Below are 13,648 nucleotides of genomic sequence, written 5' to 3' on the forward strand. Positions count from 1 at the left end.
CTAGAAGGTATGAGTAGAGATCATCAAAAGAGGCTGGCACTTTGAAGCAAAACATTTACAGTTGTGTGGCAGGACAGAGCTATATAAGATGAGAGGATCAAATCTTGAGGTGGTGCATTCCAGATCATGAGAAGATATCAGTAATCACAGAAGCCCATCAATACATCAGTGGAAGGCACTTCTCTGAAGAAATCACAAGTCGAAAAATATTATAGGCCAGATTATGGTGGCCGATAGTGTTGAAAGATGTGTGGAAATTCGCCAAAGCATGCAGAGATTAGGGCAACCACATGCAACGCAGATAGGATGCCGCACAACCCAATGTTACCTTTGGAACCATTTCAAAAGTGGGGATTGGGTTTTGTGATTCCATTCCAACCACCAACTCAGAGAATCGGTAATAAATATATATGGCCACTAATTATTGTACCAAATGGGTGGAAGCTAAGGCTCTCAGAGACAACACAGCTATTTGTAGCAAATTTTTTATATGAAATGATCATGACCAGGTTTGGTTATCCAGTGGATCAGGGTGGACACTTCTAGAATTAAGTTATCTAGAATCTTACTGAATATCATATGATCATTCACAAAAAGTTTACATTGTATTATACACATGCCAATGGTCAGGCATAATCCTCTAATCAAGTATTGCAGCAAATATTGAAGAAGATCATGAATCAGAATAGAACATATTAGGATCAAAAGCTATATTTAGCACTATGGGCATTCCGAATAGCATATAATGTAGCAATCGGAAGTACTCCTTTCTTGTTGGTATATGGTCGAGAAGTAGTGGTGCTAATGGAATTCATGATCCCCAGTTTTTGGGTGGCAATGACTCATAGATTTTCTCCGGAGATATCAGCTAGAGCTTGGCATTGGGAAAGAAAAGGCTCCAGAGTAGCTAGAATAATGCTGATGTCTTCCAAAAACGATGGAAGATTTTTGTTGATAGAAATACTAAATTTAAAATTTTCGATACAGGTGACTTGATATTATTGCTTAATTCCAGAATGGGTCCACATCCGAGTAAAGCTCAAGTTAAGATGGATAGGCCCATACTAGATATCACAAAGCTCAGCACTAGCACATTTGAATTAACATCATTAGATGGTGTGAGCTTATTGAAGCCTGCGAATGGATTTAGACTAAAGCCCTATTTAGAAAGGTTACCAAAATCAGTGCTTATGCCAGTGTGCACTATTTTTGCCACAACACACTCACATGACACATGTCCTTGTCCACGTAGTATTCATGCATTTGAAAATGTGTAAAGTTGTTGAATTATTATTATTACATCGTGGGGCTACCTACATTTCATCTCTCTTAGCCGCCATGTCACGTTGATTTGTGTTCACCATGAATCCAATCATCATGAATTCTTGTATCAATTTTTTTTGCCATTTGTGTGATTTATGCCAAGCTTTAAATCCATATCAACAAAACCTTCATTTTTCACAAGTTCTTTTGCAAAGTTCACTGTTCTCTCATTCGCACTCTCTCTCATTCTTGTAATTTCTCTCGTTGTTCTCTGTTTTTGCCTGCAAATATGGTGGAATTCGAGAATCTCACTACCATCTTACATGTGAACATCACCTTCAACCGTGTCTTGTTGGAGAAGGTGGGCTTATTGCAGTTTTTTGCTCTCCCCCATGGAACCATCAAACACTCAGCACAAATGTGTTGGAGTAGCCTACATAAAGTGCAGAAGAATGGAGTTGTGAAGACAACCAAATAAGGTACAAAGTTGTTCACTCTAGAATATGTAGCTCATGTATTCCAATTGCCACTGGAAGGAGCTGTGGATATTCTTATAGCATCAGATGCAGATATGGAAGCTTATTTCGGTTCCAAAGGAGCAAGCAAAGAGTACAAGCTGGCAAATTACAAGGATGCTCGCAATATCAGGCTGCATTTCAGATTTATCATTGAAATGATAATACTTACCCACCATAAGCTTACATACATGTCCAAGAGGGGAATGGGTATGTATTTGTTTGCATCATTTGGGAAGCATGTTGCATGGGCTCATATCCTTTTTCATCAATTACAAGAAGAGCTTAAGAGTGTAGGTCCTCAGTCCAAAAAAAAAAAATAGGACTATACCTCTAGTTTCTGCATAACAAAGTTCTTGATAGTACGCTAAACCCACTCACAAGGGGCACAAGGATTACTCCCAGGCGAGAAGAAAATGAAGAAGATTCATGATAAATCAACTCTAGATGCATCCAGTAGAACCAAAGAGGATATCTAGAAAGAAGATCAACACATTCCAGGAAGAGGTCCCCAATACCTCTACTTCTCGAAATTTGAATGAGATCTAGAATCCGCATGTCTTGAAGGATCAGGATGACACAAGCCCATCCAGAACAGTTATTTTTCCAGATGTAGTGGAAGAGGTGGACATAGAGTTATTAAAGGCAGCTTGTTTGTACATTTCCCACCCATCGAAACCACAGATGTGGCTGCAACTCTAACAACTCAAAAAGATGATCTCTACAAAATTAATTTAATTTATCTAAAGCTAAGCTACAACAAACTTAAGCGGAGTGAGCAGGGCTCTCTAGACCTTGGAGTCAAAACAGATGCACTTCAAGAGGATTGTTCAAACTCTCAGCATGGAAATAAGTCAGGCTAATCAAGATAAAGCTAGGATACAGGAGCAGATAATAGATCTTCAACAAAAATAGACAAAGGCAAGCAAGTCATCTTAGAGCTGGTTGAAAACTTTCAAAAGCTTGTATCATCTTCAGAGAACAGGCTTGAGCTTTTCATCATAACTCGGAGCAGTTCAAAAATGAAGCTGAGGCCTTAAGGTTCACCAATTAAGAAGTGGAGAAGAGGAATGTTGAACTTGAAGATCAAAGAGTACGAGACTTGGTAAAGGATTGGCAAATTAAGAGAAAAAGTTACTGTTTCTACAGAATTGCGGGATGCAGTTAGAAAGTTTAATGAGTATTAGAAAGAAATCCAAAGGCTTCAAAGTCATCATACATGGTATTTACATATGATGAAAAATAAAGAAAAAAATTTAGAAACACAAGCAAGTGAATTTAAAAAAAATGTTCATGTCTTAGAGCAGGAGATGGAAAGGGGTACTTGCTCAAAAAGAAGAGGTGCTGTTACTTGAATATCTGGTCAGAGTAACAATCCGGATGATGCTGAGTAGAATGAAGAAAATCTACAATTTGGAAAAAGTTTTCTTTCTAGATTATTTACTTTCTACGTTTAATTCTTACAAACAAGTCCATCCCTTAGCCCATATTATAGATATAGATTTCAGGCAATAGATCCAGATTGGATTTTCAAGAAAATTTATATAATCAAGAAATTACAGAATCTTGATTTATTTTTATATATTCGAATAATCCTCGACATCAAGTGGGTTCGAATTTTGTCCGTGGGGCGGACTACCCACACCGGGTGTGCCAGGTGTTAGCTTAGGAAATAACCCGCCACTTTAATCTTATATCCTTAGATTAGGGGTAGTTTAGGAATAGGATTCCAACAATCATGTGTCGTTCTATTTCTCAAGAGATGATAACTATATACCCGTTTGCAAGCGCTAGTTGTAATCGTGGATAATTAAGAAGAAGAAGAGCATTTAGGAATACATAGAGTCTATTTCTATCTTCGTATTGCTTGTGCAATGTCGTCTGCATTATGTATTAATCAATTGTCTGTTGCTTAATTCTATCATCATGTTTACTATTAAATCTTTCTTTACTATGTTGGTTTATCTGCCAACAAGTGTACTCGCCTTATAAGATGAGCTAGACATGTAAGTTGTAAATATATATCCCAATCTCAATTATTCGCATGATGTACTCTTAATAAATGTTTTCATCTTCAACTTGGTGTACATGTTGTAGGATCGGTAAATTTCTATGCAAGGTGAAAGCAAATGATCTCTTTCACAAAGGGACTCCTTGTGTGGAAGTGGCCCACTTAGTGTGGGCCCATTTCCCCACAAGATTACGTGTGGAGTTGCTTGATTCCACTGAAGTTTCTCAATGGAATCACTTCTCTCATAATGTTTCTCAATGGAATCACTTCTCTCAATGGAATCACTTCTCTCATAATGTTTCTTTGGCAAAGTTAGCTTCTTCATTCACTGTGGATGAGGGTTGGTTCATCACATGTATTGTATCTGATCATTGGCCTATGGTATATAGCCATGCCATGAGATCTTCCTTCAAACTTCATCATACATATACCTTGCTTTGTGATGCAAATGATACTAATGAGCAGGTATGGTGTAAATAGATTTTTGCATTCATGTGACTATATTAAATCAATAATCATCTATGCTAACATACATTTTCTCCCTAGGTGTGTGAATTATTGTTGGGTGTGTTTTGGGGAAGGATGGCTGAGCTACCCAAGATCGACCGGGAGGTAGGGGAGGCAGTTAACAAGAGACTCTTTCCACATCACAAGAGTATCTCGGTGGAGTCAGAGGAAAGGACGAGTATAGAGCGTATTATCGTATCCTGCTCGAGGAGGTGCTGAGAGATATGAGAACTTCATTAGGTAGTAAGATGGTTAATCTTAAACATTGTATCTATTATGTTTTAATCATATTCTTATAGCTTGTACATGTTTCCACAAATGGCTACTCACCACATTCATGAGCCTTGGAGATACTATTATATAGATGTTTTTGCAGGTTGTGGGGGTATGGGAAGGCTTAGTAAGGAAATGCTAAGGAATTGATTTTGCATTGAAGAGCATCATTTTATTGCGTGCACTCCTGGATCATTTCTTTCATGTTATCCATCATAGTAGAGTTAATTTTATATACATGGGCTCGATTCTTTTTTACATCACTTTTTTATATTCATCATGCACTTGATAGATATGGATATTTTTTGAGGTATGTTACATGAGGGTGTATGTTCTTTTATGACATCATGCTTCGTGTTATATATGTGAAATGGGTGTCATATATACGAGTTGTATATGTGGAAGGGTGGTATTGTTCATGTTATGTATAGGCTTTCAGACTTTGTAGACCATGATGTGAGTTAATGCAATGCTAGGTGAATTAAGGTTTGGAAAAAGGGTGTTGACTTCCTATAACTTGCATGTATGATGGTTAGAGCATGTTTGAAATAGAGCAAAGTTACGTACCACTAATCTTGGTGTCTCAGCATTTCCAACCAATTCAAGTCACCCCCCATGTATATGTTCATAAAAGCTCACAATTTATGCACACCATGACCTCCTCACGATCATGTGATGATCTTTGTAAACCCGTGTCAGCGATATCTAGTGTGATAGCGTCATCAAGATTGAGTAGTGGGACCTATTGACTCCCTGTCCTAGAGTTGAAGTCCTTGAACAGGAGGACTTCCCCCAGCTGTGAGAACTCGATAATATCCCCATATAACGGTAAGTACAGTGACTAGCCATGTTGTGCGGCGTAAGGGGAGTGACTCGGTGCAAAATAACACGCAACAATGCATCCCACTAAGTTGTAGCCGGTGGACCCAAAGATACCTTGCATCAAACGATGGTGAGAATATGTCAGAGATGGGTCTACAAAGGATAGCTATCCCTCGTGAGCCACATACTCCTCTTGATGTGTGGGTCCCGCCTCGAAAACCTGACTCCCACTCATACCTGGCTATATAGAAAATGACATCCTTGTGTTGGATTTGACCAGAGGGTGCCATTGAAGTTCCATACTACTAACCTAAGGTGACGTAACCATGTAGTGCGACAGATTGCCGTAAAGCGTCAAGAGAGTTACAAGCCAGGTCTGCATCTTGAGGATCGCCATTGCACAAGATATAGCTGTTGGGAAGGATTTCAAGCTCTTTCTGAAGCTCATGGCAGTACCTGGTCATCAGTGGTCGGGGACCAGTTCCACTTTCTAACGTTGGTGTACCTTGGCTTCGTCATCTCTCACACGGTCCCAGCTGTGTATGAGACCTATGAAGATCAGAGTGGGCTTTATGCAAATCACGGCTATGAGGAACTGCATAAACATTAGCAAGCTCTTCAAGGGTTTTCCCAAGCTGAAGATGACAGAATCACGGAAATCATGTCTCTGTTTGGAAGAGGGAAGAAACAAATCTGAAGAACAGAAAGCCGCTGGTCCCGAAGGATGATGAGGCCAGGCTCGGGTGACAAATGAAAATCAATTAGTGATGCGAACAAAGCTTCTTTATGTTGCCAAGATCAAGAAGCGGAAAGCCGAGTACGAGAAAGCCATGAAAGCTTACGATGCAAAGCACTTGGGCCAAGCAGTCGGGCAGCATCGCCATCGGGCACCTGTGCAAGCAGGGCTCCCAGGGCCGCTCTATGACATCTCCTGAGAAGGCAGTACATCGTTGGCTAGTCACCAACAAACCCAAAAGGAATCCTGTTAAGACAAAAACCCAAATCTGCTTCCACTTACGGCTCACAAGTTTTTGGTGTGCATTCACTCATTTCCTTTCGCCACTGGCACTATAAGCACTGAGATCCTTTCGTCACTGGCACTTAAACACACTCAAGGATATACCTCCCTACCTTGTGGTTCATCCAACACCCATCTCCAACACCCATTTGGCACAAAGAAATAAAATCTAAGCCTCTTGCGCTCCAATTTCATGTAAATCACCAACAAACCAAGCTTGTGGCCTACCAATAGATGAAAATAGAATGCCCTAATGTAAATAAACTCCAAGTAAGAATCAAAAGCAACAAACAAACACATCCAATGGCTCCAAAACCATGTTTTTTTTCGGAGTGTGACCTCCTAATTAACATTGGGCAATATTGGGTATTCTCAACAGCTTGAATGGACAAAAAAAATGGAGCTAGGCAAGGCTAAGGTAAGCTCTTGACTTGAACATATTTGGCACCGCTGTCAGGGACTAGCCTAGGACTGAAGCATGTGTCGTTGGATCTTGCCTTCCAACCGTATATGCAACTTCTCAATGTGGATACGCTAGCTCATCAGTTGTGTGTCCTCACACCGTTGTCACATCGGAATGCTCCTTGCCAAAGGGGTAAAGGGAGATCTCAACGCCTAGATGGACGCAAGAAGAGAGATCCTTCGCGACAGTTCTCTCTAACAAAAGATAGGGATAGAAGAAGCTAATGGAAGAAGAAAACCTACAACCAAACCTAGTCAAACAAGCATCCATCTAACATGTAAGAATCCAATAGCATGCAAGCAAACAAGAAGAGAAATGAAGGAGAGCTCAAGAGAAAACTGTTACAAGGGATTGATTGTATATTGCTTATTGTCAAAAATGACTTTTTTACAAGTGACTAATTTTCACACTAGGCTGACCAAACTTAAAAATGATCCAACCTCTATTACTAGTCTTAAGCAACTATGTACATGGAGTCCGTAGCCTTGACCTATTTGACATTAAGCACATGGAAAGGTTGCTTTATATGTTCTAACACTATTTTACAAAAGTTAAGTGACCATTTGCACGAGCAAATGGCAAAGCGCCTTACGTTAGGTTGGGCGACTGAAACCATATTAATCAACAAAGTGATTAACGAACGATCTTATAAAAAGATTTGAACCCTAAAGCCCTAAGCATCTCAAAGGAGGTTGTAGAGCTTGGTGAGATCTTTGAAAGTCCCCTTATTAGGAAGTTTTGTAAAAAGGATAAATTTCTTAGGGTGGAGAGAGGGAGAGAGAATGTAACTTTTCTTGCATGTGGATGTCAAAAAGGTGGAGGTGATCAAGTCCCTAAAGCCTCCCATGAATATTAAAGAATTAAACCAATCTCCACCATCAAAAAAGCTATCAAATTATTTTTTGTTCATGACATTCCATGCCTCAAATAGCTTGCCCAACCATTAATAATAAAGGCGTCCAAAGTAGCATGCTCAAAATAGCCTTGAAACCATCTGTATAGGCATGCCATGCAAGTTGGCAGATTCTTGCTTTTCAAGCAAGTGAATCAATAAGTGCATTCTTCAAAATTTAATGAATAAGTGTTAATTCTCACAATGCATCAAATATACATGTAACATTATCATGAATTTTAGAAATCTACGCTCAACTATGATTAATTAGTGCCCGAATTAATCATCGTCGCCCTAAGCTTTTAACCTTAGGCCCTAAGGTTTTAACATTGGAGCAGGGCAAATCGAAAAAGACCCAGTGCAACAAAAAAAAAAGGATCATTCTCCCATTCGCATCGTTCGCAAACTCTCTCTCTCTCTCTCTCTCTCTCTCCCCATTCGTCCGGCGAATCTCTCTCTCGCGCGCGCGCTAGAGGCCAGTGCCTCAAAATGGCCGAAGACTAATTGCAATTTATTCCAACCTGGGGCAATTAAGGAAGGATCCATAGAAGCCTTTAGAATTCGATTTTTTTTTTTGAACGTCACATCTCCACTCCTAAGGTTATACCACCTCAACAAATTAATTAATTGCCAAACAAAATTTGGCACCCATATTTACTCAAAAATATCAACCCCATCAATCCGAAAACTGCCTACATAATATAAAGATTCCTCTTTTCACACATGCATCCAATTTCTCTCACAAAATTAAAACATGTGTTGAGCTCACTTCCTTCGAACTCTAGCTCCTTCCAAAATGAAGGTTTGATAAATTGCTACATCCAAGATCTTGGTGTTTAATCTGCCAATAGTGTTTGCTTACCAACAGCCAATTGAATGGAACAAAACCGTATGCCTTTCCATTGCTTATGGAAAGGCTTAGAAAATAAACAGGTTCCCATGAATACATATGCTATGGTACAAATCACTCTTTTAAAAGCCACGCATGCCATGGACAAACAAAGACAAAAAAATCCCTTCAATTATTCATATTATCAGGCTTCCTCCATTGGTTGCAATCACTGCTTCTACTCTTGCTGTCAACAACAGTCATACTTCTCCGGTCCTCTGCTAGTGATGGAACCTCAGTCACAGCATATACAGAGGAGCCTTCTTTTGCTCTAGTCTTTGGCGCCCAAACTTTCGCTCTAGATGGATGTGGTTGTCCTGTCTTCTTCCCGCCCTTCTGAAAGACTCTCTCTCCTTGACTTGTGCTATCGTTAAACTTGATTGGTGCTGTAATTCTTGTTGCGCACATCTCACTTTGAGTGATGTCACTTTCCAGCCTGACTGTTGACGCCTTTCTGTCAGCCATGCTGTCGGTTTTCCTAGGCAAAATCTCTGTATCAGCAATGTTGCTGTCACACAAGGGTGCTACATTGTTTGTGTAGCTTGTAGAACCTCGCTCTCTGTACCTGCTTTTCCATCTACCCTCATTCTTCCTATCCAATGACTGGCTCTTTTTGTGGCTTCTCTCATTATTGGATTGGCTATGTACTGAATTGATGGCAATCTCTGTCTGTACCATGTTTATCACTGAATTTTCTAGAGAGGAAACTCCTATATGGTTTTCGATAGGACCTTGGACATTTGACGAGGGGTTTTCCCAAGGTTGGACTTCTCTATCAGACCTCACCGACAGCATTTCAAGAGTTGTTTCCGAAATGCCTTCAGGTGCAGCCAAACTATTCTTTTGAGAACCCTTCTTCAAAGCTCTGGATTTCTGCTTCCTGGCAATCCTCTGTGCCTCAGGATGAAGATATTCCTGTGCATCTAGTTCTGATACCAAATCACACGCTGCTACTCTCACGTTCTCTAGTGCAACTGATGGAAGGGAGTTTTGCTCTTCATTCATAACTGGAAGCTTCTTCTTTCTCCTCCTCATCTTTTTGGGCACACCTTCATTAACAACGTGGTTGAACTGCAACTGTTCCCCAAACTTAGCTTCAAAGCTCTTCTCAAGAAAGGCATCCAACGGCAAAACTCTTGTATCATGAGGGCGGTGTTCCACTGCTTGTGCTGCTTTATGCATTCTTCTTGATACAGATATAGCTGCTGTGCTCCGTTCCATAGTACTTTGCTTGACTTTAACTGTCTTCGGTTTCCCCTCTTTAGAATACACTTTTGAGAGCCAAGCTCGTAGTCCTAAATTTTGTGTACCCATTGGCCAGTGGAATAGAGCTTCAAGCATCCATGATAGGCCACGATCACATAATGGATGACACAACATGTCTGCCATGGATGTAAAAGCCCCAGAAATTACACGAAAAGTGGATTCCTGCACTGATCTGGCACAGTTTTCTGTGCGATCAAAGGGGTCCTCAATCTACAAAAACCCAGCAACAAGTAAGAGAACAAGAGTCTGTAAAAATTCACAATGTGCTAAAACAATTAGGTTGGAAACATACAGCCATTACATAGCCCTTGCTCCTCCACTTTCCGCTAGTTGAGGTTTTATCACCCCATTCTCCCGTGAAAGTACAGACGGTCAAGCCTTCACTCCAAAGCTCCGTTACAGCAGAAAACTGGAAGGCATGTGATTTTTGTGAGCTCTCTCTCTCTCTCTCTCTCTCTCAGTGCCTACCCTGACACAGGAGGGGGTTACACTTCAGCGCGCTGCGGACCTCCGAGCCAGACAGAGACCGAGAGCACCACGCTACCAGACTCCCAGACTACATCAGAGGGAGATCACAGAGATACGGTGTAACGGAGGTGGACGCGTGTATTGGAATCGTATAAATGTGAACAAGATTCTGAGCACTTAACACTTGAGCATTACAACCACAAAGCTGAAAATAACAGTACACCACATAAAGGGGCCGATGATAGGCTGACCCCCCCCCTTTAGGTTATATTACCAAAAGAGTCTGCAGAGTACAAGATTACGGGTGCCTGGGGATTCACCACCAGCTTGCACCTGATTCTCCCAAATACATTATGAATGAATACATTTCAAACAAGAGAATCTGTAGGTACGTCCGCCCTACACACAGGTACATCCGCCCTGCACAAGCCACTTCACAGGTACATCCGCCCTGCACAAGAGTATCACAATCCTCACAGGTACTCCACCCTGCACAAGATGTAAATGGATCTTTAGGCCCTGTTTCCACGCGAGAAACTGATCCAGAAACCTGTGTTCTCCGCGAGCAAGTGTTCCCAATGCTTGCCCTAAGCACCTGCTATACCAGGAATCCTTGAGACACATCCATGCTCACATATTCCATTGCTGTCCGGCCTGTTTTGTGCAATAACCAGTCCAAAACAGCAACTTTCTGTCGCGAGAAATCCACCTGTAAAGGGTCCTACGGTCCTGTGGAGGTCCCTAGAGCTGTCCTGTACTGTCCAAGTTGACTTTGGACACTTGTAACCAGCCCAAAATTCGCAATAACCAAAAATTGCAGGTCTGAAATTTACCAACCAGCCCTTTAGAAGAGTGTGGGGATCGTTGTCCAAGCTTGTGTGAGTCCGGGAAGCAAGCAACCAACCCTGTAGCAACTCCCAAAGCTCCAACTAGCTCTCCAATATGTTGAATAATGAGTAAAACAGCCCAAAAGGGCCTCTTGAGAGAGACGCCTTTTTCAGGTGCCACCTCAGGGGCCTGGTGGGTACACATGCTGGCTGACATGTGTCCCCATAAGGTGTCCAGGTAGGTGTCCAGCCCATAGTGCTCCATTTGTCCTGTTTCTATAAGTTTAGGTCCAACCAAATGGGAAATGGCCATAAGCTGTCCGGACTTCATTAATTTTGGTCCAACCAAATGCGAACGCATTATAAGTTGTCCGGCCACTTATTAATGAGTGTGGACCTGCAAACCAATAAACCTTAGTAGTAAATGAAGTAAGCTGTAAATTGAGTGTGGACGCACTTACCACCTGCAAAACCCATAAGCCCACAGTTTTAGGCCCAAACAGGAGTACACACACGTGTCCACAAGGTGCGCGGGCGTCCCCGGTCCCTCGGACTTCACAAGCCAAAATAACAAGCATTGTCCAGGCAGCAAGACAATGTCACACAAAGTAAAATAAAGTTATGGCATGCATCATTTATGCATTGTGCACATGTAAACTTGGAGAACCACCTATCATCATTCTTGTACTTGAAAATATTCCGCCTGCCATCATAACACACCATGTGTGCATGGCCGGAATCCACACGGGCACCGCCCGAAAGTCCACAAATGTCCTGCCATATCCTTGGACTCATATGCATCCACTCATATGATCCATACACATGTCCAGGTATAATACATACATGCATCCGCATGTTTCTAGGCCTGACACGCATCCGCATGTCCCTAGAATATAGGGGTTTGTGACATTTCCCCCGGCTTCTAATCAGTTGACCGCAACTGAAAGGCCTCCAGATAGGCCTTCAAAAGATCTGGGTAATCCTCAAAGTAGGCCTCATCCATCCATTTCGCATCCAAAGCTGAATAATTCTTGAACTTCACAAGGTACCTACGAACAAGTTTGCCTCCCGCAAGCTTTCGTTCCTTGTGAAAAACAATCTGTTCAGGTTGAAGAATCTCTTCCAGCTCAACCACCTCGGGTGGGTCTTCCAAAACCGGCTCAAACGGTGTCAGTCCCACATAAGGCCTCAATAGGCTCACATGAAAAGCATTATGCATGTTCCAATGATCTGGGAGTACAAGCCGAAATGCAACATCATTGATCTTCTCCAAGATCTGAAAAGGTCCATAGTACCTGTTGGAAAGCTTAGGGTACTTTCCCTCTTTCCCTGGCCTCTTCCGAAGGCGTGCCTTTTCAAATTTCAGCAAGACCCAATCACCTTGTTTGAATTGTACATCCCTTCTATGCTTATCAGCTGCCTTTTTATTCTTGGTTTGAGACCTCTCTATGGCTGTTCATACCTGTGCAAATGCAGTATCCAAGTCTCTGACATACTCATTTGCTGCAAATATCTCATCCTTTGTACGAAGGATGGGTGGTAGTACCACCTTGCCATAGATAATCTCAAAGGGCGCCTTGCCCGTAGAAGTATGTACCGTATTGTTGTAGGCAAACTCCACAAGTGGTAAATACTTCTCCCAATCCGATTTGCGGTCGGATACATAAGATTTCAGCAAGTCGAGGACGGCTGAATTTGCTATTTCACTTTGCCCATTTGTCTGTGGATGGTAATCTGATGAGAAGTTCAGCTTTGTACCCATATTGTCAAACAATGCGCGCCAAAATAAGCTTGTGGTTCTAGGATCTCTATCCCCCACAATAGATTTAGGCATGCCATGGTGTTTGAATATCTGTGCCAAAAACATCCTAGCCATATGATCTGGCTTTATTGTCTTGCGCACGGGAATGAAATGTGCCTGCTTGCTAAACCTGTCAATGATGGTCCAAATAGCATCATTTCCCTGTGGCGTCCTTGGCAAATCCATAATGAAATCCATAGCAATGCTTTCCCATGGTTCATTTGGTATAGACAAAGGCTGAAGCAATCCACATGCTTTATGTCGGTCAAACTTGACCTTTTGACATACCATACATTCACGTACATATGATTCAATATCCTTGCGAATATCTGGCCAAAAGAAATACCTCTCCAAAGCTTGTGCTGTGGCCAAAATGCCTCTATGACCTGCATATGGAGGAGCATGGCACTCATCCATAACCTTATGGCGAAGGTTCTTTACCACACACATACGATTTTGCATCATGAGATATCCATCTCTTATGACATAAGATGGGACAGCAATACCCTCTTGCAAATCAGCCCATACATGTGCAAAATCCTCATCCAGATGATAAGTATTACGCATATCCGATAAGTCCTCATGGTATGCAACTGTAATAGCATGAACCTGTGGTCGTCTAGATAAGGCATC

At 41.6% G+C, this 13,648-nt stretch overlaps 1 protein-coding gene across 2 annotated transcripts in view; it reads right to left on the bottom strand.

The window, feature by feature from the left end:
• Window positions 1–8,626: 8,626 nt before the first annotated feature.
• HESO1 (Nucleotidyltransferase family protein) overlaps window positions 8,627–13,648 on the bottom strand; it is a 45,390-nt gene continuing 40,368 nt past the window's right edge. The window contains exons 9-10 of one of the 2 annotated variants that reach the window (XM_086779622.1): window positions 10,221–10,328; window positions 8,627–10,129 (exon numbers count right to left, since the gene is read on the bottom strand). In XM_086779622.1, coding sequence (XP_086635748.1) covers window positions 8,783–10,129; window positions 10,221–10,328 — 1,455 coding nt within the window. In that variant the 3' untranslated portion in view covers window positions 8,627–8,782. Of the gene's footprint in view, window positions 10,130–10,211; window positions 10,329–13,648 lie in introns of both variants that reach the window. The other variant, XM_086779621.1, reaches the window with a different exon arrangement.

Source organism: Cibotium barometz, chromosome 40 (genome assembly GCF_041138505.1).
Source record: "Cibotium barometz isolate CiBa-2024 chromosome 40, ASM4113850v1, whole genome shotgun sequence".
NCBI classification, from domain to species: Eukaryota; Viridiplantae; Streptophyta; class Polypodiopsida; order Cyatheales; family Cibotiaceae; genus Cibotium; species Cibotium barometz.